Genomic DNA, 26,470 nt, shown 5'->3' on the forward strand with positions numbered 1-26,470 from the left:
TAAAAATAAACACCATATTGTAAATGATGTTTAACAAGCAAACACGACAAAATAAAACCAAAACCTGAAAAAGCAAGTCACCAGGAGGATTAAAGAAGGTGCTAAACCCTCAGTTCTCCTCTTGTACAAAAATATGTTCCATGCAGGCAAAAGCGCATCTTATAAGTCATAATGAGCTCTCTTCAAAATTAAAATTTTAAATGAAAAATTGGGCACATGAATTAGGATTAAATCAGGAGCCATGAGGAGCTGTGCACTAGCCTTACAACATTTTCCAGAGTGGGAAAAAGGTTTTAAAAATTAAATAACTGAACCAAAGTTAATGCAGCAGAAATATTCAGACCTGAACATTTTTTTTTACACCAAACCTAGGCTCTTAGCACTTTAAAATTTCCCCCTACTATTAAATTAGATAACCATACTCTAGCAAATTACCTAATGTAGTATAATGTTAGATAATATTGCACCAAAGCCTTCATCCTATATAATTTTAAGACATTTCTCGCCACCATCACTTCCATTCTAAGGTACTCTTACCTCCACTTAAGCCTTACAGTGCCTGACTCATACATTCTTTAGAATCAGCTGAGCATTAGTTTTCATAACCAAAGATATTTATGAACTCATATTAACAAAAACCACAGGATAGCTTTTCCTCCCAAATATCACTGTCAATTTTCATATACTCTTTTCTTAATGCAATGGGAATATTTATTATGCAAGTACATTTTTATGAAGAAATAAAAAAAAGGATTATCAGAGAAAACTTACAGCCCATTACAGACTTTTGATTTTTAATAATGCTTTGCACAGTGAATTGAATCAGTCCCTGAGTGAGTGGAAATTCCCGAGTCTTCCAATTCTCTTGAAAAGTCTTGAACACACACTGACAAGAATTTGGAATAACTGAAAGAATGACAACAAAATTAAGTCATCAGTTTTTCCCCAAGAGAATAGAGAGGGATTAGAAAATGTCAACGAATGTTTTCTGAAAAAAATCCTAATAGACAGATTGACATCTCCTCATAAAAAAAGACATGGAAATATACGGGGAGTGTGTACTTTGATGTCTCATATGCTGCCACTTTATCTCCTAGAGAGTACTTCATCAGACTGTAATAAAATTGAACAGTGTGAACGTTCTCTGAGAAGGTGCAATTACGGTGCAGTGCATCTATCAATTAACACATTGATGTGCTGAGTGTGTTAAAGAGGCACTCCATCAGCCGTTCTGACAATAGGAATGAAAACCAGATGGATTGAGAAGCCTGGAAGTCGGAGAAGAAAAAAGGAGGACGAGGGTCATTCCTACATGCTCAGTGTATCAAGTCTTGTCCTTCCAGCTAACCCAAGTTTCAACAATGGCTGGGAAGTACCGCTATAAGCCTGTTTGCCAGCTGCGCTCTCCACCTAAAACATCACATTTTCTTCCCTGATATCCATCTTCAGGCTTTTTTTTTTTTTGAGCGTTTGCAATTGTAATGAGAGACATTATAACTGTTATGCCCAAATCCGCGAAGTGCCCCAAAAACCAATGAGGAGACTGAATCCCGTAATGTAGAAGCAAAGAGCCTTTATTTTATGCAAGTTTGCAAACTTGGTCTCTCCGCATTTCCATTTCTGTTAGAGTTGTGTTTTTATAGTTGTAAAGGTGGGGGTGAGGGGTTTCTGAGGTTCAGGACCCCTGATTGGCTGACATTTGTCTAGGGGTGTCCTGGTGAGAGTGGGCTGGCAGGTGATCCTATCTACAGCGGTTGGAGCATTAGGCATTTCCTTTGGATGGTCTGTTCTTGGGTGGTGCTCAGGTAATCTAAGTTCACAGTCCTTCCTGCAACCAGGTATTGCTTCAGGATAAACTACTGAGACTCAGGCCCCCTTAATCTTATCCATGGCTGAGACCTACTCTGGCAGGTGGTAATGGTTGGAAATAAAGAACTTCCTTTAAGTGATCTGTTCATATTTATCTTATCATGGCTGGCTCCTCCAATAATGATACAAGAATATTCATAGTTCCTCCCCTAAACATTATTCCATCAATAACCTAAATAGTAAAAACATTGAAGATGCTTTAGACAATTCCAGTCAATGTTGTGGACAGAAACACTTTGTGAACTCAGCTGCACCACATAGTAGGAGAACTTGGTGAGAATGCAGGCAGGTGGCCATAATTTATGACTTGATATGTTTCGAGAATCCAGACTTCTAATTTTTGTATATTTACTAACGAGTATCTACAAATATTCAAATGCAGGTTTTTGGTTGAGAATAAATTTTCCTTTCTAAGACTATGACTGCGTGTCATATGGCAGTTTTGTGTTCAGAATGGTTCTGTTTCCCACTCAGGCTGGAGCTATTACATTCTCAACAGTGTTGTCTGAATTATTGACTTTCTCCTCATCTGCCCATGATGTTTCCATTCTTCTTTCTGGTAGCTATTACAGCAAGTGTGTAGCAATAGCTCATAATTTTAATTCATTATGGTTGATGGCATGGTATATATTTTAAATTCTTTGAATTGCTTCGCAGGGCTGGGGTCAAACTCAGGGCCTGTACATGCCAGGTAGGAGACCTGGTACTAAGCAGAGTGCCCTGGCTCCTATGTTGAGTATCTTTTTGTGAGTTAAATGACATCTGTATTTCCTCCTCTGTGAAATGTCTGTTCATAGCTTTTTTTTTTGTCATTTTATGTTGCATTGATTGCTTATCGAGTTTTAAGACTTTGATACGTATTTTAGACAAAGATTTTTGTCAAACATATGTTTTGGGAATAGTTTTTTCGCTTTTATACTTTTATTTTTTCAATGAAGTCTTTTGATGAGGGCAACTTTTTCATTTTGATGAAAAATGAAACGATTTGCAGGTGGAAGACTAGCATTTAAAATAAAGCCTGCAAGGTCCTCAGTAATCACAGTTCCCAATGACTTTCTTCTGAGCTTTTCTCATAGTTGTATAATCTTCTACTTTACATTTAGACCGGTGATACATTTTGAGTCATTTTTGTCTAAGGTATGAGTTGTGAAGTTTTCTTTTTCTTTTATTTTTGTGGCATATAGATACTTACATGTTCTGGCACTATGTGATGAAAAAGATCATTATTCCTGCATTGAACTACATTCAGAACTTCATAAAAAAAATCAATGAGGCCTAGGCAGGCCTCTGCATGTATGTTATGTCTGTTAGCTTGCTGTTCTTTGGGGCCTCCTAACAGTAATAGCAGGTGTGTTTCTGACTCTTTTACTTGCTCTTAGGACTTTTTTTCCTCCTATTGGGTTTCCGTGTCAGCTTTGATAAGAGGGCTTCTGTTTTGTATTATTATATCTTGTTTTGTTGTGGTTGGCTGCTGTCTCTTGGAGTCCTGATCCTTTCTGAAGGGAAACAGAGGAAGAGGGGATTTGGGAATAAGGGAAGGTGGGGGATGCTGGGAGAAATGGAGGGAAGGGAAACTGTGGTCTGGATGTATTGTATGCAAATAGAATCTATTTTCAAAAAAATTAGCAAGACGCATTTTTATGTGACTGTTTCTGAGCCTTCTATTATCTGCACACAAATATGCATGCATGTATGTGTATATATATTTATAAAAATGCATATAGTCTTGATCATTGTACATATGTAGCTATGTACTCCTGAAGTTTATTACTATTAATTTATGGCTATCTGTTGACACTCAAGAACCTAAAGTTTATTTCGGCTTGTATGTAAGTTGCTACTGAGTCACTCTTTCACTATGTGTAATATTTGGAACCTAGATTTAGAGCATGTTGTAGAAAGGGTTAACAGTATAATATAACAATAAGCACTTGCATGTACACTTATCATCTTTGCTTTCTACATATTTTCTTAAGATCTACATACTATTTTTATGAGTTTTGTAGTAAAAACAATACTCTTTCTTGACCACTGGCTTATGTTTCACCAAGTACTTGGTTAATGCTATTCTGTGTGTGTTGGGTGCGTGTTTGTATGTATGTGTGGAGGTATATATGATATGTAAGTGTATGTGGAAATCAGAGATAGATTTTAGACACGTTAATTTCTTGTTTCAACATTATTTTTTTATTTTATCCACTCAAAATTAGAACATAATCATTTTGCCTTCCCTTTTCTTCCTCCAGTTTCTCCCACACAACTCTCTCCCTTGTTCTATACCTTCTCTTGTTGTGACAGATTGTCTCAATGAACTTGTATCTTATCAAGTTGGTTATTCTGGTAAAACAATGAGTTTTAATGACCCATCAAGCTCTGCCTGCCAGGTGTTGAGTTACAGGTGCATGTCTTATTGCTCAACAGGTACTTTACTGATGATGTCATGCATCATACATATACACATCATATGGAACCTGTGGTTGGTGAGGTCATAGATCCTAGAGGAGAACCTACTAAGGCTATTTTTCTAAACAAGTGTAATCTCTACATGCGTTCTAAATGTTTATCTTTGTATCTTTAGATAGGCATATTTCTCACTCCTCATCAAAGAAGTTTCTTTTTTCACCAGATGGGATGCCACTACAGAAAAATACAAGTGGTCAAACTGAATAGAAGAACTGACTGTCAGGTCTTCAATACCAATTGACACATGAAAAAAAGCCGAGCTCTTGAATTAGGAAAAATAAATAGTAAACACAAGTAACACTAGCTTTTGTAAATATTAACTTTTAATATGACTTTAACCCATAACAAATATCATCTAGCATTAAACTTGACATGTAATTCTGAGTAGAGTTGCAATATAATAGAATGCCAATGAATGAGGATGACTCCATAGGCTTATATGTTTGAATGTTTAGTCCAGAGTTAGTGGAAATGTTTGGGAAGGATTAAGAGGTGTGTCTTGGTAGAGGAGGTAAGTTGCTGTGGAGGAGTTTGAGGATTTTATAGCCCTTGCCAGGTCAAGTACCTTTCTCTCTCTTTCTGATGCCTGGCAATGACAATATAAGCCTCTCGGGTACTGCTCCAGTGCCATGGCTATCTTGTTCCTACCATAATAATAATAAATTAACTTCTAAAACTGTAAGCAAATGCCAAAATTAAATGCTTTCTTTTATTAGAGTTGCCTTGGTCATCCTGGTTTGTCACAGCAACAGAACTATAACAAAGACAGTCACGTCCTAGATTTTCTGAAAGATTCTAGCCCTGTTATAAGTATGAAGATAAGCCATGAGTCAGTTCAAACTGAAGGAGGATGAAAACATCCCTAAAAAACCTAGAAGTTTCCCCACAGCTCTCAGTATCCTCTAATGCTGTGCTGCCCAGAAACAATTCCTTTCCTGTTTGAGATCAGGACATCGAAAGGAGCCAAACAACACCAGCAGAAATAGATAATTGGGACACAAGAAGACTTAGCTATGATGGGTGTGGTTATTACCTGGATTATCGTGAAGGTGACACAATTGAATGTGTACACCCAACCTTACCACATTCCATAAGTAGCTTCTTGTATACTGTGTACTTTAATAAATATGGGTAATTAATAAATAAAATACACAAGCATAAAAAATACTAAGTGTAACTGTAATGAATAATGCTGTTGAGAAAACACAAAGGGCATACTCACTCCACCCTATGGAAACACTGTATTTAAAATTTTAAATGTTTATGTCGTCACTGTTTGTTGACAAATGTTTCTGTCCTGCCTGGTCCAGCAGCAATTCAGTCCCAAAGAAGCACACAGAGGCCTATGTTAATTATAAACTAATTGGCTTATTAGCACAGGATTCTTATTAACTCTTATATCTCACATTAACTCATATTTTTTTGTCTGTGATAACCACGTGGCTTGGTACCTTTTATCAATGAGTCATTCTCATTTTGCTTTCTCTTGGTCTGCCTGACAACTACAGACTGAGTTTTTCCTCTTCCTAGCATTTAATTTTCTGGCTGTCCTGCCTATACTACCTGCCTGGCTACTGGCCAATCAGCATTTTATTAAAACAATACAAGTGACAAATCTTTACAGGGTATAAGACTGTTGTCCCACAGCAACTGTTCTCATCCCACATTTAAGTATTTATAGATAGTCCCTCCTAATGTTTTCTGATAGGTGTTAAACACATCTCAGACTGAACAAGGTTTACACTTCAACTCATAAAGTCATCTTTCCCACTTCCCATTGCCACGATAACGATTTTCAGCAGAGTTTATTCTCTTATTTAAGGGCTTTATTTACACACCAGCATTTATAATAGGAGATTCCATAATTACCCCATTAACTCAGTTTGTCCCAATTCCAAGCTTCCTAGGAAAAATAAAAAGAGTCATAATTGAATTGAACTGTTCTAGGAACTTCATTCTGTATTTGCTAGGATATAACATTAGGAACAAAATTTACTCTTCTGTCTGAAACAACTAGGAAGCAAAACAAATTATATGAAATAATATTTTCAGAGTTTGAACTTCAGGCAACACATGACAGGAACTTTTGACACATAGGAATATGTAAGTGTTATAATGGTTCTAGGTCATTCTATGGAGACAGGTTTTAGGAAGAAGTTCATCTAAAGGAACTCAGCTTGATTCCACTGTTCACTGTGGAGATGTGAGCTTGGGGTGATGAAAGATTGCAAAACAGAGAATCACAGAGGAGAAAAATGCACAGACCCAGACCATAAATGAGATCACCAGAAGTAATAAGCACCCCGTTCCCATGAAATCTACTGAACAGTGATCACCATAAAAAATCCAAGTGAGGCAAATTCTCAGGGCTCCTGCAGGACTGAAAATAGCTTGCCATCCAGAGTGGAAAACTTCTAAGCTCATGGAGCATCAGACACACACAATACTCAGCTGCAATGCTTAATGCATTGCATCAGAAGAGAATCTATCCAAACTTAAATCAAGCTTACTTGTTATGTGTTGAATGCAAATTGTTACCACAAACTAATGATCTGAACTCCCGGTATCTAGCAAATGGTTCTAGTTTGAGATGATATGGAAATGTAAGGATGTGGGACCCAGTTGAAAAAGGAAATCACTAGAGGTTGGTCCTCATGGGTATGATGTTCCTTGCTTCTCTAAGTTCTCAAGCATTTCTGGTTGGGGTGGTCATGAAGTGAGTAGCTCTACTCCAGCAAACACACTCATATCAGGGGTGTTCTGCCCAAGCACATTGGGCCAATAGTCATGGTCTGAATTCTTTGAAACTGAGCCAAAAAGCATCTTTCAGCGGCAGGAATGTTGGCTGCAGTGATACACATTATCACGTAAATGTCATGTCACTCTTAGCCCCCAGCAAAGGAGCTTCTTTCTGTAGCGGATGGGTTACAGCACAGACCTGCAGCTAGTCAAAATTCAGGGAATAAGTGGCTGCAGGGTACACAAGCCATTTGGTACAACTACAGTACAAGTCCTATGCCTCAAAGCCAGGGAATATGAGGAAGATTTAAGAGCCAGGGGTCCAAGATAGTTGCAATAATGTAGTCTGTACTAGACAATACAGGAAATCTTTGCCCATGAACTCACAACAAATATGGTTGTCTAACAACACTTCATCCCTAGATAAAGAACTATAGACAATCAATGGCTGGTAGGAGAGGGATAATCAGTTTTCTCGAAAACAGAGAACCCTGATAGGTTATTCAATAATCTTAAGTGGTCAGCCCCAAGTATATATGAGTAATACTAAATAAACTTAGTAAGGTGTGTGTTTATGTGTGTGTGTTTATATGAGTGTTTCTCAACCTGTGGGTCATGACCGCTTTTGGGGTAGAACAACTCTTTCACAGGAGTAACTTAAGAACACCAGAAAACATAGCTGTTTGCATTATGATTAATAACAGTAGCAAAATTATAGTTATGAAGCAGCAAAAAATAATTTTATAATGGGAGTCATGAGGAACTGTATTAAAGGGTCACAGCCTTTGGAAGCTTGAACCCCACTGCTTTATAGTTATACATTAATACTAAAAAGGTCAGGAATCTCAGTTGGAGGCAGGAGGAGTTAGCGATTGGAGAGCAAAGGAAGGGGTGAAAATCATGAAATACTATGAGCTCAAGTATGAAATTTGAAGAAATAAAGGAACTAATAAACCAACAAATTTTAGAAACAAATCTCAAGATCAGAATTTCTCAAATAACATTAAAAGGTCGAGAATGATAACCAAGAACATTTTGGTATAAAAATGTACAGTAACGAAGGTAACAGAATTAACAATGCCCAGGGTTTGATTATAAAACAAATATCAAGGCAGAAAACAAAAAAAAAACATGTGACTCAAATCAGACAAAAAAAACATTTGAAAGGATTGTGCTGAGATGACACAGATTCTTGATGAGACATAGAGCAAGCATATACCATATTTATACATATTGAAGAAGGTAGATACAGAAGAGTTTGATGAGTACCTGGGAAATATGGAGTGAAAGCCAAAGGCAATTTTTCTTTCCTCTTTGCTTCCTTTTAGACATTGTCTCCTTTATCTTAGGCAGGCCTCAAATTCATTATTTATCCACGGACAACTCTGACTTCTGATCCTCCTTCCTCCATCTCATTAGTGCTAGTGTTGTAAGTGTGTACCATCACATCTATTTTATTCAGTGCTTGGGGTGAAGCCCAGAGCTCCATTCATATTGGGCAAACACTGTATAATCTGAGTAATACTCTAAGGCCAAATCAACTTCCTAGAGATTAATGTGACTATATGTGAAATTAAATAGAATTAGCATCAGATAAGACAGAACAAAAATAATCATTGATTCTAAAGAAAAACATTGGAAATTGTGTAAAATAAACGTTTGAATAATTTTGATAGAAAATGACTGAGGAATAAACAAACAAACTGATTTGTCTTAATAAATTCCTCACAGGAAAAATAAAGAAAATAACACTCAAGTTCCTTCTCAAGGAAATTTCTTAAAATAAGCAATAATGAAAAAATTTTGAAGCAGCCTAGCTAGCACAAAGGGAACACAAAATATAATAGAAAAAGCAAGAGATGAAAACACTTCCTATAGGAAAAATATGTTTGAATGCTAAGGAAGAATGCCTTACCAGTGCCGAGAGAGGAAAGGGAACACTGGCTCCCACCCCTAACCAAGAAGTTATCTTTCCATTGCTACCCACCTGCAAAAGAAAATTAGACTTCTCTAATGGGGTCTCATTGGATATATTAGCCACACTTCAGGGTAGAGCTCATGACCAGGAGTAGTTCAACACACAAAAAAATTCTCAATGATATTTTGGTCTCATATAGTTAGTTTGGGCATTCTTTGTCTTATTGGCTCTCTCTCTCTCTCTCTCTCTCTCTCTCTCATTGTGTGTATGTGTGTGTGTGTGTGTGTGTGTGTGTGTGTGTAAAACTCTCTCCCTGAAACAAACATACAACATCTACCTCCCTTTGTCAAAATTATCTTTTCTATTATTCATGGTTCTCCAAAGGAATAGAATGAAAATATACAAGAGGGAATTTATTAGAGTAGCTTCCAGTGTGTGAGCTGAATAGTCCAGTAGTGGTTCAGCCCAAAAAACTAGATGTCTCTGCACTTCCAGTCTGGTGCTGGAGTCCTGGAGCTGCTGGTCTTTAGTCTACAATGAATTTCTAAAGAACTGGGTTCTAATGTAGTGAACTGGGACATCAGAAATAGGGTAGATGAGCCTCAAGCCTTTTTTTTTTTTTAACTATCACTTGGTCTACAAACATATAGAACAAGTCCACCTCTTGACCACTGCCTCCCCAAACACCACCAACAACTGGGGCCAAGTATTCAAACTCCTGAACCTATGGGAGAGAGTTTCCATTCAAGAGGCCCGTCTTTGAGTCATGCCTGCAGGTTAGCATAGCTTCCTTAAAAGTGTTAGCTCTAAATGAACAGCTACCAATACTGTGCACTATTTCTACCTCCCTGAAAAAAGCAACAATTAGATTAATCCATTGTCTTTTGGACTTATACATTATAATTTTCCTGATTATAGATTTAATTTTTTACAAAGACGTTTGACGGTTTTTACTCATTATTCCTCATTAGGTCATGCATACTTCTTCTAATTTTTTTTTATCTTGTTTGATATATTCTTTAGAAGACCTTAGTGAGTATTTGACGTTAAGGTCAGTTTTGTTGATTTGAGTTCTCATTTTGTCTTTAGTTATTGAAACATTTAATTCTGGATTTATAGTCCATTGTTTTGGATCTTCTGCATGTTTGGCAATCACTCTCTCTTTAAATTATAGTCCTGGCCCACCCCCCTCTATGTAAAATAGGACTAACTGTATCCCTCAGGCTAGTTTTGAACTCCTGATCCTCCTATCTCTGCCTCCCAAGTGCTAAGATTACAGGTATGTGCCACCAGGTCTCATCTCTCTCTCTTGTGTTATTTACTCCTATTCTGATTAAAGACGTATTTCTCATTTTAACTTGATTTTTCTTAACTCCCTGTGGGTGAGTAGTCTTCCTAGTTGACTTGATGGGACTTAGAGTTGCTTTGAAACATACTCCTGGATATTTCTGTGAAGATTTTGAGAAAGGTTTAACTGAAGAAAGGACTCACCCTGAATATGGGTAGTATTATATCTCATGGACCAGAATCCTAAATGAAATATAAAGGAGATTGTGCGTGGAGCACCACCATGCACTTCTCTTAGCTTTCTGACTGTGTTTAGAGAGTGAACAGCTGCACCATGCCCCAGTTGTCATGCCTTCCCACCATGGTGGACTACACCTTCAACCCGAGCCAAAAGAAACTTTTCTATAGTCGTTTAGATACATTTCTGTCCCAGCATGCAGCAGCTAATAAATCTCCCTTTCAGAGTTCTATATTTTATCCTGGTGCTATACATTTTGCATGTTTTGAGCTTGTCCTCCAGTTCACACTTTTGAGTTGTAAAATGTGTTCCCTAACCTCATATTTTTTAACACTGCAATACTTCCTACTTCTAAAAGTTCTATTTGACACATCTTCTTCTCTATACCATGGTTTACAGTCTCATGTTGCCTATTGTATTTGTTTACTATTGCTATCATAACACATTACTGTAAATTTAGTGGCTAAAATGACACCAGTCATAATTAGAAGTTCTGTGGAACTGATGGCCAAAACAAAATCTTGAGGGGTAACATCAGCAACCTTCACATACTGGCTGTTGGTAGAGTTCAGTTTCATGTCACTATAGGGCAAACTCCTAGATGAGTTTTTAGTTGGGGACCAACCTCATTCACTAAAAGCTGCCTGCACTACCTGACTTGAGATTGGCTTCACCCACAACCATCAAAGGTAGATTGAGTCTCATTCTCATTTCCATGCCTCTTCATGTTCTCTCCTCTCTTCTGCCTTTAAGGGCTGATGTACTTTTCCTGGGCACACTTGAATAATATGAATAATCTAGCATTATACTGAAATCTTAAGGGAATGTTGTCAGTTTGTGCTTACTATCTTTACACTCTTTCCATAACTCTCCTCATGTTTTCAGATATTAGTTCTCATGATTTTATGGCCTACATTTAACAGTTATGATACCTGATCTCTTTGTCATTTGGATTCCACTTATTCTGTTAGTGTTAGGTCATGCACATTGCTTTCACATGGGTGTAGTTTGTCAGTTTTTATTAAAACATCATACAAAGTGGTGCTGGAGAGATGGCTAAGTAAATAAGAGTGTTTGACATGGGAGCATGAGTTCAACCCATAGTGCCCATGTGGAAAGCAGAGCATGGTCACGTGTACCATAACCCCAGTGCTGGGCATGGTTATATGTTTATAACCCCAGTGCTCGTCATGGTCATAAGTCACAGAACCCTAGCGTTGGGCATGGTTATATGTTCTGTAACCCCAGTGCTGGGCATGGTCATATGTACTGTAACCCCAGTGCTGAGGATGGGAGAGAGACAGGAGGATCTACAGACTTGTTAAACAGCTGAAGACTACATATTTCTAAAACTCCTTTTAATTTCTGCCTGTTAGCTATTTCTAGTGACAACTGAACTAATGTGGGTTACCACCACAAAAGTGACCATACTTTTGATAGTTGCCTTCCCAGAACGTATCTAGAGCATTTTTACAAGTTATCGTGGTTTGTTTGTGTGTAAGATTGCTAGTGCTGACCTGGAGTAACAGTTTTTAACTATTTTTCTTTTTTAGGCTGTGTTCCAAGAATAAAATTGACTCATTTCTCTTGGGTTTACTGTTTCTTTCCTAGCATCCATCTCCTACCAAAAATAAGTAGGAAAAAACATTCAATTTGGTAAATTACTTTGGCGAATTAATTTGGTAAAATACATAAACAAATACACATTAGAGTTACTTATCAAAGAAATCAATACAGTTTTGGGATAAAAATATCACCACAAAGGTTCTTTTTATTGAATACTATTTCTATTTATTCTTTGAGAAATTCATATACTAATAGACCATGTTTTTATCATCAACACTCACTATCCATGTCTAACTCTCCTAGACCCCACTATTCATGTTCCTCTCCCAAATTCATCTCCATTTCCCCTCCCTCCTGCCTCCTCTTTTTTCTTGTTCTTCTTCTCTTTTTCTTCCTCTTTCTCATTCCTGTTTTCCTCCTGCTGCTCCCCCTTCTCCCGCTCCTCCTCTTCTTCTTAATCCACTAAGGCTGAATTAAGTGCTATCCATATGTGAATGGGTAAAGGAGCATCTACTAAGGCATGGGCAATCTACTATGGAAAACACTGCCAAAGAAAACTAACTCCCTCCTTCAGCATCTATCAACTGTTATTAAGTCTTCAGCTAGGGGTAGGGCCTTGTAAGCCCTCCCTGAAAGATGTTGGAATTTGACTCTCTTGATCTTGTTAACTGCAGCCCTCTCTAACCTCTTGTTCCTACACTCTTTCTCCTCTTCTTCAGTGTTGTTCCTTGAGCTCGGGATAAAGGAGTGTGGTAAACAAGTCACATATATGGCCAAGCACTCCATAGTAACTTATTCTCTGTACTTGGACTAGTTATAACAAAGGTTCTTTCCAAATATTTACCTGAGGCAGAGATACAGAGATAAATGCAACAGCCTTTTACATATAGAAAGCATGTCAAGACACAAACAACATGCCATGATATTGTTTTGTCAACTGTGTGCAATAATGTTAATTAGTAGCAATTGTTGAAAGTCAATTTCTCTACCTTTAAGAGGAGCAAAGACATGGAAACCAAGAAGGGGGGGACATCACACACTCGCTAGAAAAGGAGGTCTGGATCCTGGAGACACTGCCCTGCACAGTAGTAACTGGGGCACATGAAAGACATGCATATGCCAGCAAAGCCTTCAATGTACTTACGTGAACAGTGAAGGAGCAGTTAGTGAAATTGCTACTATTATCCAGACAAGATCTGATCCTAAGTAAGATGCTCAAATTTAAAGTGACAATGATTACTAGTTAACCTTTAAGTGATGTTCAAGATAATGGCAAAAATACTATCTGCAAAAGAGTGGGAGGATGAAGACATGTTTGATCATCTGTTTAAGAGAGTCTTTTAGAAATTTCAAAGACAGCATGCAATCCCCAGATTTTAAAAGCTTGAGAACTTTGATATAAAAGGGATTAATGTGAAATGAATCATCAGTCAGTTCTGATATATCGACCAAACATAAAGATGTGGCAAGAAAACAGGAAGGCTCAATTAAACAATTTTGGGCTAAGTATTACCATTCTTGAACTCAGATGGCAGCTGCTGGAAGTAATACATTAAAATTATTCAAGCTGAAATGCTGATATCATTTTCTTGAGACCAAAACTTATTCATAATAATTGGAAAATTCATTTTAGTTTTTCATAATAAAAATGTACCTAATACATAATATAATTTATCAGTGATAAATTAAATGACAAGTAGTGAGCAGAATTTAATCTATATTCCGGATCATAAATAAAAGTGTGACATATGATAGGGAAAATAATAAAGGAATAAATAAATTAATTGAACATAGATGATTTTCACAAAGCAGCAGGATTATCTTTTAAGATTAAAAAGAATGACTTTTTATTTGAAAAGATGATTAACTTTCATTGACTAATTACCACATGTAATAACAGACGATTCATTGTACGTTATTTTAGAAGATATACCTGACACTGCTTGGGTCACCTGAGACTAAATAACACAGAGACCTAGGATAAAACCAAATAGTACTCGTCTAAAAATAGAAAAAAAGTAGTGATGATATGACTGCTGATGATACTCTGCTGGACTTGTAGATCAGAGCCTTGTTCAACCACCATCAGAGAAGCTTCCTTCTGTAACAGATGGGGACATGCATAGAGGTATGCATGTTCAACCACATCCACGTACAACACAGAGGGTAAGAGACCGTGAAACACTCAGCCCTGAATAAAATAGCTCTATCAATTTTTATCCCATGCTTTTTTTTGGTAATAGTCCAGCTGGCCTTGGTGAGCTCCCACTAGATCAGCTCCACTGTCTCAGTGGGTGGGTGCACCCCTCGTGGTCCCGACTTCTTTGCTCATGTTCTCCCTCCTTCTGCTCCTCATTGGGACTGGAGAGGGAGGGGGAGAGGAGTGGGGGGAAGGGGAGAGGGGTGGGAGGAGGGGGAGAAGAGTGGGAGGAGGGGGAGAAGAGTGGGAGGAGGGGGAAGAAAACGGGAGGCTGGGAGGAGGTGGAAATTTGCTTTTTTTTCTTTATTCTTCTTTTATCAATAAAAAAAAAAGCTAATAAAAAAAATAGCTCTATCAAATCCTTCTCCGTCAGAGCTCAGGGCATTCTATGGAAGCAGAAAGAGTGTTTGAGCCAGAAAGGATGGAGGACACCAAGAAAAACACGGCCCTCCAAATCAACATGATCAAAATTCATTTAAACCCACAGAGACTGATGCAACATGCACAGGAGATGCCCGGGGCTGAGCCAGGTCCTCTTTGTACACATGTAATCTTCCAGTTTAGCGTTTTTAGTGATTCCCGAGTGTGTAAATGAGTGAGTTTCTTATTCTTGTGCCTGCTCTTGGGTTCTTTTCCTTTTCTTGGTTTCTCTTGTTCAACTTCAATGAATAGTTTTTGTTTTATCTTATTATATTTATTGTGTTATATTTCAAAAAATGAATGAGTGGATTAATGAATGAATGAAAACCTAGTCACTAGGGTAAAGGCTAACAAGGAAACTGTCACTTGTATCTGCTGGGAGGGGGGGAAATCATTTTTCTCTAATGCAGCGGCACTGGGTAAACCCCTCCAGGACAGGCGTCATGTTCAGGAGCAGCTGACAAACATAAAATGAAAAGCCACAGTTATTTGTTTGTGCCTGTTTCTGTTTGGTTCAGTTTGGGAGGTAATTTCTTTTGCTTCTTGGGTAGTGTTATTTTTTTTTCCTCAGTTTTGGGGACTTTAGTTGTATTGGGTTTTTGTTTCCTGAGAATGAACTTAAAGTTGTAGAGAGGTGGAGAGTATCCTAATGAACTTTAGGGAGAGGAAAAATAAGATCAAAATATATTTAAATTTAAAAAAATCATTTAAACGATAAAAAGTAAGAAAGATATATCATAATTTTTAGAAACCTTTTGATGCTTAATTTCAAGAATAATTTTATAAATAGTAGCATTTAAAAAATTTCCAAACCAGGCCTTAACGTCAAGGAATGTGCAAATGAGGAATAAAAACAAAAGTTCATTTTGACCTCCATTTCATTTTTAGCAGGAAAATTCCATGCTCTAAAGTCAATTTTTTCTTAAATGGACAGATTATTTTGGTTTTGATAATTTTATTTTTTTAGGCCAGCTTTGGAATACCAAAGATCTTTCTTTTTTTTTTTTAATCTTATTTCTTGTTTGTCTGTATGCTTGAAGGCTGGTTTTCTTTATCATAAGTAGTTTTTTTTGTCAAGTACATCTTTTTAATTTTTTATTCTGTACTTACTTCTATCTTTCTTATTTCAGTATCGATATAATAGATTTATGTGATTTACTTCTATATATAGTAATATTTTCAAATTACAACTCATTTTTCATATATTGTTCTCTAAAACAAACACTTTTTAAAATAAAAATAAATTTAATTAGAATAAAGTGAGAGAAACGATGCTAAGGAGGGATTTTAAATGCTTTTATCCTGCTACGGTCACCTACTGGACATCTGCTAACCCAAGTGAAGAGTTTGCGTCTTGACAACAGTGGTTACAGGGCCCTACAAAGTAAGTTAAGCAAAGTTTTCAGAGTACTAGAGAGAAATGACTACGCTTCTGGTTATTTTCTTCAAAATTTGTAGTCTTTGTGCCAACCCAGGATTTGTGAAACTGGGGGCTTTTTTTTTTTTAGTTTATTTCCTCTGCGAGACTAAGCAGGGGAGAATCCAAATCCTGTGATTCTGTGGTGACAGATGCAGACGTCAGACATTGCACAGATGTGTTAATAGTTTTAATGCATGGCTTTTCTAACTGTACCCTAAAATACTGCAAATCACACCTCATTTATTCATAACTCCTGAAAATGCATTGCTCAGCATGGAATTCACAGACAAATAAAATGAGAGCCTGTTTATATGGACACATAGAATTAATCATTGTAAATTTTCTACTATCAAATGAATTCGTGGATTTTGGAATTTATAACTATTTTAATTTCAATTTGTTTTGTCTATACCTTAGTAATAATGCAGCTGGAATTTTCTTTTTTTTTTTTTTTTGGTTTTTCAAGACAGGGTTTCTCTGTGGAATTTTCAATAAATAAATAAATACACATGTTACTTTTTATTACACCAATGGCTGTGGCTTGATTCCTTAGTAAATTCCCTTGAAAAACACTATAGAAATGATTTATTCAAGTATCACATTTACTTTTATACTTTATTTTCTGCTCTTAGTTTCATAAGAAGATTTCCAAATAATAAATTAATGTTTGAAATGTTACACTTAACTCCAGGTTTAAGATGTGGAAAATGGCCTAACTTTGTTGAAGATACTAGCATCATTTTTATGGAGAAAGAGTGTGAGGGTCTGCCAACACAATTTCAACCATAGGTTTCTGAATGTAGGTGTGTAGATGCTCTTTGGTTGTACTTCAAAAGACATATAGACTCTATGACAGTGAGTGTGAGGCATTTACCAGGACTGCAGTGACTATATCATTGATTGATATGTGTCAATAATATACAGTTACATCTTACAATGAATTCCTAGCAAGTCCCAAAGTCACAATAAAGTAGGTAGCAATTTTGTGCTTGTCATGGCATGGTCTGATTAACAAAATTGGGAGCCCAGGCAGGGTACTCATTGAGATTAAACATAGATTCGATCCAGGTGAACATGCCCAGCATCACCACAGCAACACCCAAAATATTTACTCCAAGTCCAGCTTTAACCTAGAACAGGAAAAATGCACACATGTCAGTCTCCCAGTGGAAAAAATTCCACAGCGATTTCAGAATTGCATCACACAAAGCATAAGCCTGATTTACATACACTCTCAATGACCTGCATAAGTCGTGATTATCATCAGCTGGGTATATTCTCCCTTTCATATCAAATGAGAATCTGTCCCTCACTATCATTTTGACAGCACCAGAGAGGCTTCTCTTTGGAATATATGTCAGTCACTCTGCCCTTGTATGTCAAATTACAATTGGTGATTGATGATCTTATTTATGAATGAATAGTTTTCAGGAATGCCATGTGATAACAGTATTCTTCAGGATCATTTAGCATTACTGGTTTCCCATGAGAGTATTTTTTTATTGAAATTTTGTAATGCCACTTCTATTCCTCTTTCTTGTGTTGCTATTTTTTTGAAACTCTTACATCGGAATTCTAGTGTGTCCAATGAACAATCTCAAAATAGTTTTTTACATATTAGAGATTGTCAGCTGCTGCTCTTAAATTGTTTTTTGTTACTACCATTTGATTTTTCCCTAGACCATATCGTTGCTCATTTGTTTATAGAATATCATTAACTGGTTATATGATACAATAGTGGAGGAGGGTAATTGTGGCAGAAACTCTATGGCCTGCAAAGCTTAAAGTAGTTGTGGTTGGTCCCCTTACAGAGACTGTTTGCCTGTTCCTGAATTCTCTGCATTAAGACATGGCTTTCCAAAGCAAAAGGGAAATATTTAGCATGATTACTTTGGATATCCCTTTTCTATCCACACAAGCCATAATTTTTCATATCCACACACATACATGTTTGTGATATTTTGTGTTAAACATTCTATTTTGCAACAAGATATTATGTGCCTTGAGCATAGAAATATTTCCAGAAGTTTTATTTCACTGGTTTTCAGGGACAGCAATTAGGGTGGGAAAAAGGAACAGGAACTCACCTTGTAACTCCACAGATGGAGCAAACTCACAGAACTGATTTTGACTTATTCTCCTTTGGGTTGGGTTGGAAATTGGTGATGGAGATTGGGTTAAGACTGGAATATTCTCAAATTGGTTCTCAGCTACCACGATTTGTATTTGGAAACAAAATGTGTGTTCTACCACTTAAATTTTTCTTTGTTTCTCACAGAGATCCTCTAGAAAGACATCTACAAGATCTACACGAAAGGTACTTTTCCTCAGGTATTGAGCAATGTCTTCATCAGACCAAATGTTGCATAAATATTTGTGATACAGAACAGTAGTGTGCCTGTTTCTATTTTGCCTTAGGTTGGATCCTAATCTTGGCATAGGTTTAAGGAGTCACATTAAGAAATCCCATGTTCTTTTCCCTTCCCCAGACCAATGCTCATGCATTCCACATCTCTATTTGTGACCATAAACTCTAATGGCATGTCCACTTCTTGAAAATAATCCTATGACCATTCGTACCCACAGTTTTAGAAACAGACTTCAAACTCTGATTTTATCAGGATTGATTAGAATGCAAGGGTAGCACTTATTTGGCCCATCAGGTAGAGGAGTCTATTGGGTGACATCATGTTCTTATAGCTGCTAACTTACCATGTCGATGACTTTCAAGTGGCCGTATGAAAAAACAATAGCATTGGGTGGATTTGCAACTGGCAGAAGGAATGCAAATGACGTACAGAGTGTAGAAGGCAGTAAAATATGAAGGGGGTTCACGTGAATGGCTTCCGCCTGTGGGAAAAGCCAAAGGAGGGCAGAATTAAAATGCTGAGGGTGGACACCAAACATGAAAATGAACAAAGTTATGGTAAAATACTTTCCCAGAATAGAGTTGAAACCTAAAAGCATAAAATAATGCATAATTTAGAACTTTTCAGAGTATTGTAAAGTACCTCTTATTTTTATTGTTATTGTTATGTATTTAGACCTTTATATTACAATTTATTTAGAAAGTAAAGTATACCTTATCTCAGAAACTACATTAAACAAAATATATTTATTATGTAATTAGTGTTACATACATTCACATATTATACTATATAATAATATCTTTGTATATTCTTAAACATTTTAGAAAACTATAAGATGGCAAGTATAGCTCAAAGTAATAGATGATGTCACTGAGGTCAGAGACACCAAAGAAATTGTCGAGCATGCAGACAACCAAGAGAATCTTGGGAAGGCCTAGGTGCCTGTGGCTCTAGAGATTTTCAGTGTACTATTTACTCAATTGCTTCCATGAGAGATTTAAAATTCCTCAGTGATCATTACTTAGCGAGAGTGGTTATTATCTGGAACTTGTCGCATAATTTTCTGGTGGTTTATTTCATGAAATAAAACCAGAAAGCCGAAAGCTGAGATGACATGTTGTTTGTGATTTCTTGCCAATAGGCAATTGATAAACAATCTAGATTTTCTTTTTTAGTAGCAACTCAAGTATATGAGCAAATAACTCTGTGGAGTGGCTGGGAATCATTTTCAGAAAGACAATCTTTGCTGTCTCTTTAAAACAGTTCTTAATTTAAAGTGCTTTCTTTTCACCAACATCACCCACCTGAATCAGAAAAACATTTCACGCAAAGTTATCTCATGTGCTTGCTATGGAGTGTGGAAAAGTGGTCTTCTTCCCCCTTTTAGCACACTGTCTCAAGAACTGTCTAAGAAATTTAGGCCTCAAGGTTAAGACTATATTCTCATTCGTCTGTACATCACTTATAGGAAGAACTTCCCAGAAACTTAGAAACACTGTTCGGAAAGGTGATATTTCAAAGTGCCTAGAACTATTGAATCAACTTAGGGCTGCACTGGATCCAGAATAGTTTCATATCTTTGCAAATGAAAACAGAACAAAACAAAAACCTGTGCAGAGAAAAGGTAAATTATTTACTAAAGATTATCCTACTTGGATGCGAAATATAGTTCCCTTGAGTAAGCATCACCTGGTGCAGATAAAGACCATATAGGTTGCTTACAGAAGGTTCATTTGGGCCAAAAGAAACTATACCACAGGATGAAAACTCACAGTCAAAATGACAAGAAAACCTACTCTAGAGGAAAGCAATATAAGTGTAATACTCACCAAAGGAGATAATATTGGGAAAAGGATGGTGATGGTAGCTGGATTGCTGGCTACCTCCGTCAAACTCGTGACAATCAAAGAAGAGATCAGAATTATTAGCCAAATTGGTAATGAACCTAAAGGAGACAATTTACTTCCTATCCAGGTAGATAGTCCTGATGCCTAAAAAACAAATTTGCAGTATTTATTATTCACATGATTTATTTTTATTAATTATTTTTTCCATTAAATTTACATCCCGACCACAGTTTCCCTCCCTCCCTTCCTGTCTCCTCCTCTGCCTCCCCTCTACCCCAACCCATCTCCTCCTCCTCTGTTTCTGTTCAGCGAGGGGCAAGCCACTCTTAGGTATCCACAAAGCATGGCATAACACGCTGAGGTAGGACTAAGCTCCTCACTTTGCACTGATGCTGGGAGAGGCAACCCAGAATGAAGAATAGGTTCCCAAATTCCAGGCAAAATGTTATAGACAGGCCCTGATCCCAGTCCTAGGAGGCTCACAAACAGACCAAGCTACACAGCTGTCCCACTTCACATGATTCATTTTAATGAAGCCCAATTTAATCACATCATTCACATACACACATACGGTATTTACTGAGTTTGTTTCTGAACTATCATTTCCCATATTCTTGTGTTTTGATAAATATAGATAGGTTTGATATGAACAAGTTTTCAGAATTATTTCAATACTATAGTCAAGCTTTAAGAAGTTTAAATTCTCTCTCTATGCTTTCCTCTATTAAACATTAATTTTATGTAATCAAAATATCTAAATGTCTTGGTAAGTCATGATGGACCATAGAGCTTTAAGAAAAGGGAAGCCTGCAGGCTCCTTCCCCTTCTCCTAAGCTGTATCCCCCATAGGCAAGAATTGTCAACTGTTAGTAGCTATTTACACTGATATTTAGTATTAGTATAGGTATCCTTCAAAATAACGTTCTAATTAAGCTTTTTCTTAAAATTTCAACTGGAAACATTATTTATTGATTTCCTAATATGTTGCCTGAGGATTATGTTTTTTTTTATGCCATTCATCATACATATGTTTTCTGCCCCTTAATTCCTCAGAACATTGCTATACTTTGGTTAAATCGATATTTAAAGATTAATGTTATAATTATATAAATATTGTTCATTGATGAGCCACTTAACCATCTAAGATTATATTTACTTTGTTTTCCAAAGAAAACATTAGTCTGAATGCTTAGTTTTCTAAAAACCTATCACCAATTCATCATGCTCTTCAAACTACCTGGAGACCTATCCAACAAGCAAACAAACACGTGAAGCAAGTGGGTTTGCTTTGTTCGTGTTCCCTCAAGATATCTGTCCTGGAATAGACCTTTTCCTGCTCCGTCTGGACTAGATTAATTTTAGACCTACTTAAGTCCACTGTTGTCTCATCACCCTGCTTTGTGGGAACAACACATCCTTTCAAATATGCTGAGATTGTAGGAGAGAAAGTACATTTGCAGAGTATTTATAGGTCTGAAAATTATTTTATTTCTTTTCACACTATTTTTCTAGTTCTGAATTTGGGAATTATAGTTTCGAAATCATCAAAATCACTCAGCAATGGTAAACTATCAATTTATTTTCGGTGTCTTTCTGTGGGATTCTTTAAATTGACTAGATATTGATCTTTGTTTCATTTCATGGAGTCCAAAATATTGCCTGCACTCGGATTAATCGGTTGATTATCTGATTTCTCCCTAAATAGAAGGAAAAGTCTACCCTTTGTGATTTTATACTTATGAAAATCTAGGCTATGCATCAGGAAAACACTTTGATTATAAGCAATAAATTCATTTCCAAAGTAAATACAAGCATCACAAATATGGGCGCTAGATATCAGTTTTATTGTTTATTGTTTTGATTCATATACAGAATTAACTATTTTATTTGTATTTTATCATGTGTATGTTTGTGCAAGTGCATGATTATATTGTGTATGTTTATATGTATGTGGGCACATGCCCGTGTGTGTGTGTGTGTGTGTGTGTGTGTGTGTAAGCCTGAGATTGATGCTAAGAGTCTTGACTGCTATACACTCTATATGTGGAGTCAGGTTCTCTCAATTTAATCCAGAGTCCACTGATATGGCCAATCTATCTATTTAGGTTGCTCTGGAATTACAGAGGGTCACCATAACCACCTACAATTTACATGAGTTCCTGGAGATTTGAACTCTATTTCCCAAGCTTGTAGAGGAAGCATTTTATCCAATGAGCCATTATGAGAATGGATATTTAGCTTTATGGATTTATACATATAAGGGTATGAATACTGAGTGTAACATTTAGAAGTATAAAAACTAAAACACAAGGACATAGAATCCTAGACAGTGAGTGAAGATGTGTTTTACCTCGTTCTGATTGAGTGTGAGAGGAATGCAGCAAGTGTTTGTGATTCGTTCTGGAGTCCATTATGATTCTATCTCCACCTCAAGATTATGAGATCTACAATGTAGACTCTACGTAATTCCCTCGAGCATGAACCTTTTCATAGTTCTCTTAGCCAAGAATCTCAGAGACTTTACTTCTGAGACATTCCGGGTGTTATTAATAGAGATCTCCTTCCTTTCTACTCTTTTTCTCTTTCTAAACTGAGTCTTGAGGAGTTTGTAGACTAATGCTCTAGTTTTCTTATCTTTTCACAATTTTACTTTATTTTTGATTAAAGTATAGTTGCATCATTTCCCCTCTCTTCTCTCTGCAATTTCTCTAATTCCCCCTTCCCTCTCAAACTCATGCCCCCTTTTCTTTATTGTTATACACACACAAATACAGACTCACATACATAAATGCTTATATATGTACACACATACATATACACACATTCAAGCTACTGAGAGTGTTAATGTTGCTTAAATGTATATGTTGAGGGCTGACCATTTGGTACCGGACAATCAACTCTTTTTAGTGTTTACTGTCTTTTTGCCTTTTGTTGTATTTCTGACATATGTTAGATTTTATCTTTAAAGAATGTTGCTGACTTTTAAATATAAAGTTGATACCATAATTCTAAATTTGAGAGAATTACTTTGTTATTATTTTTAAATGGTATTTTCTTTTACTTTTTGTATCTTTCTGACATCCCTTTGAGGCACCAATGATAAAATTTAAAGAATATATTGCTTTGTTCAATCTCTTTACTTTTTCCTTGTTCTATTTCTTTTTGTTTCCTTATTTCATTTTAGTTTTCTTCCTTTGGTTATTGTAAATGGGGCTTCTCCCAACTATCTCTTGGCTCTTGACTACATACCCATTTTTATTTAAAGAGACTATTAAATGGTGATTTAAAGCTCTTGGTAATAAGCAATGATTATTGATGGAGACCATGCTTAAACTTCGCTACAAAATGAAACAGTTTCCTAAAGACTGTGTGGCCCTTCAAGAATAGGGATAGTAGTTGAAGAAATTGCATAACCTTGGAAGCTTTAAAAACCATTTTAATATCCAGCCCTGGCTTCTTCCTTGCTTACAATATTATCCGTTGCTTCCAATTCTTTCTCCCTTTCAGGATCTTAATATTAAATAATTTAATTTCTTGAGGACCCTTCCATTTTCTTACCTACATAGTTCATCTACTTTCACAAAACGATTTACTCATACAACATTTTCCCACTATCTTGCATGGTTTTAAACATTTTTTGTATGCTATTGACTGTGTTGTACAATTTTTATCTTTAAAGACTGTTAGTACTCTTTGTCATTATTTATTATGTTCTTGAGAACTTAGGAATATTTGAGAAAACAGTATTTAATCTCTCACAGTTATCGTAGAAAAAGCATTTGAATAATGTGTAAAAAAACCAACAACAAAGAGAAATTATTCACTGGGAAGAGTTAGACAGTATCCATCACTTTGTGAGACATTCCTCATCTGAAATCAAGTCAGGGGCATTTAAGAGAAAGGACACAGTATGAGGTAAATAGCACATAATTGCTACCTCATGGTTCTTTTTAATTTTTTGGTTATTTTTTAAAGTAGAAATATTCCGTGGCTTGAGACATTTGTCAGACAAATTATAACTTTGAACAAAAGTTTTTCAAGTTGTCTCCTAGTATTTTGTAAAACCAATTTTTAGGGTCACAATTTTGTACGGACTTTTTTTTGTGTGTGTGAGAAGCTTTTGACTTCAGTTTGGTTACTCAGGAGTAGTTTTTCTGGAAATTCTTGCAGAATACAGATTCCAGGTACTAGGATCTTTATAGTGAATTATTCCTCCCTCTGTGATTTCCTAATTCTTCCACTGAGAGAGCCATGTGCATCAGACTAAATCCACACCTTTTCATTTCCTCAGATTTTGCTGTTCTAGGGTCTGGTCGATGCTTTCAAAGCCACTTTGAGTGTCTAGAGTCCAGTTTAGACATATTCTGAGCAGAGAAGAGCAACATTCTTATGAATGCCAGACTTTCTGATTCTGCTTTCCTCACAGTTCAAATCAGCAGACATAAAGATGGCAGTTATTATTCTGAGAATGCAGATCTCATTACTGCTGAAATAGTAGAAAAGAAAATTGTTATTGTCTTATACTTCTACCATTTTTATCTGGGCATATCTAAGCCTAAAGCAATTTGGCAAAAGGCTCTCTGAGTTGAGATGGTTTCTAAGACTTACAGTAATTACTAACCCTTATTGCTGAAAAGGTCCGAATCTAAAACCTATGCAGGAACTAGTAAGAAAATTAGAAGTAAACAGTATTCTCCTATCAAGAAGAAACAATAGCACTTTGTACTGTAAATTGAAATAAATAAATATATGACTTCGAAGAAGTCAGGGGACTTGTCACAGTTCCTCCCTTGTCATCCTGCTGTTTGTGACTGAGTATGGAAATAGATGCAAATCAGCGCTGAGTATTTAATAGAAAACTATGAACCCCCTGAGTGACTGGTGTGTAGTCAGACAGAAAGATAGAAATATTCTTTGCTTTTTCAAAACAAAAATTGAGAGTTTCATACATTGACACTATATCTACACCACTCTCAAGATTCCCTCAAAAATTTTCTTCCATGTCTCCCCTGCTAAATGCATGGTCTCTTCTTCAATTATATACTATATATACATTATATATAATATATATTATTCACATATATTATTTTTCTAATATATACAAACACATATATACAACCTACTGAGTACATTTGATCTTGCTTGTATGTACATATTCTCAAAAAGTTTTAGAGAAGATAATTTTCTTCTAGGAAACCTACAATGACCAGGGCAATTAGAAGGGATAAGAGCTTGCTTTGTGTCAGCTGGTGGATAGATCAATGAAATGGCCATCTGTCTAACTCATGATGTTTTCATTTCTTCCTGACAGTGGACATTATTTACCAGAAATTGCCACATTAAATATTCTGGAATTCATTCACAAGATAAATTTATGGCATTATTTTTCATCTCCTTATTTGACAATGATAGAATGATGGGTTATTGAATTGAAACTGAAGAATTGCACAAATTCTATATGAAATGACATAAAAATATAAGCAAGCAAACAAATGAACATGTCGAATTAGGAACCACATTTTTGAATCTAAGTTTTTCCTCCTACTAAGCTACTCTTCAAGTATAATGTCATGGATTAAGTATTTTAATCTTTTTTGCATTATTTTCTTTGACATTCTGAGACCTTGTGACATTATTGTTTATGCTTACAGCCTGTAAAAGTTCTTGAACTATGAACTCACCTCATCTCATGGGATACTGCATGGCTATTGAATTCTGCATTATTAAAATGAGAGGATAAAGGTGACTATGCCCAAAGCTTGAATGTGCCTGTATTCTTCTTTTCAACCACCTAGTTAACTGTTAAATCTCATACACACTGAGCATTACCTGACAGCCATCTGCCAGGGCAAAGCCGCCACCAACGAGAATAGCTATGTCCCACGGCATGAATGCCTGGAATTCTTTCCAAGTAATCAGGGGAGAGAAATCAAAAGCAACTGCAAAACAAAAACCCTACAGTTAAATATTGTTGAACACAAGAATATTCAATGATTTTTATCAGTCTCCTGAATAGTCATGTTACAAGAAACTTACAATATCTTGATACTGTTTTCCAGGCAGAGATTTGGCCTCGACTTTGAGTTTGCACTGACTTTAAGTGGAATATTATATTATACTGATTAAAAATGTTA

At 36.3% G+C, this 26,470-nt stretch overlaps 1 protein-coding gene across 1 annotated transcript in view; it reads right to left on the reverse strand.

Annotated features, from left to right (window-relative positions):
* Positions 1-16,754: 16,754 nt before the first annotated feature.
* Positions 16,755-26,470, reverse strand: part of Slc13a1 (solute carrier family 13 member 1) — an 86,528-nt gene continuing 76,812 nt past the window's right edge. Inside the window, exons 12-15 of the mRNA XM_075953500.1 lie at positions 26,166-26,275; positions 20,319-20,480; positions 18,833-18,970; positions 16,755-17,250 (exon numbers count right to left, since the gene is read on the reverse strand). Coding sequence (XP_075809615.1) covers positions 17,113-17,250; positions 18,833-18,970; positions 20,319-20,480; positions 26,166-26,275 — 548 coding nt within the window. The 3' untranslated portion in view covers positions 16,755-17,112. The remainder of the gene's footprint in view (positions 17,251-18,832; positions 18,971-20,318; positions 20,481-26,165; positions 26,276-26,470) is intronic.

This window comes from Microtus pennsylvanicus, chromosome 19 (genome assembly GCF_037038515.1).
Source record: "Microtus pennsylvanicus isolate mMicPen1 chromosome 19, mMicPen1.hap1, whole genome shotgun sequence".
NCBI classification, from domain to species: Eukaryota; Metazoa; Chordata; class Mammalia; order Rodentia; family Cricetidae; genus Microtus; species Microtus pennsylvanicus.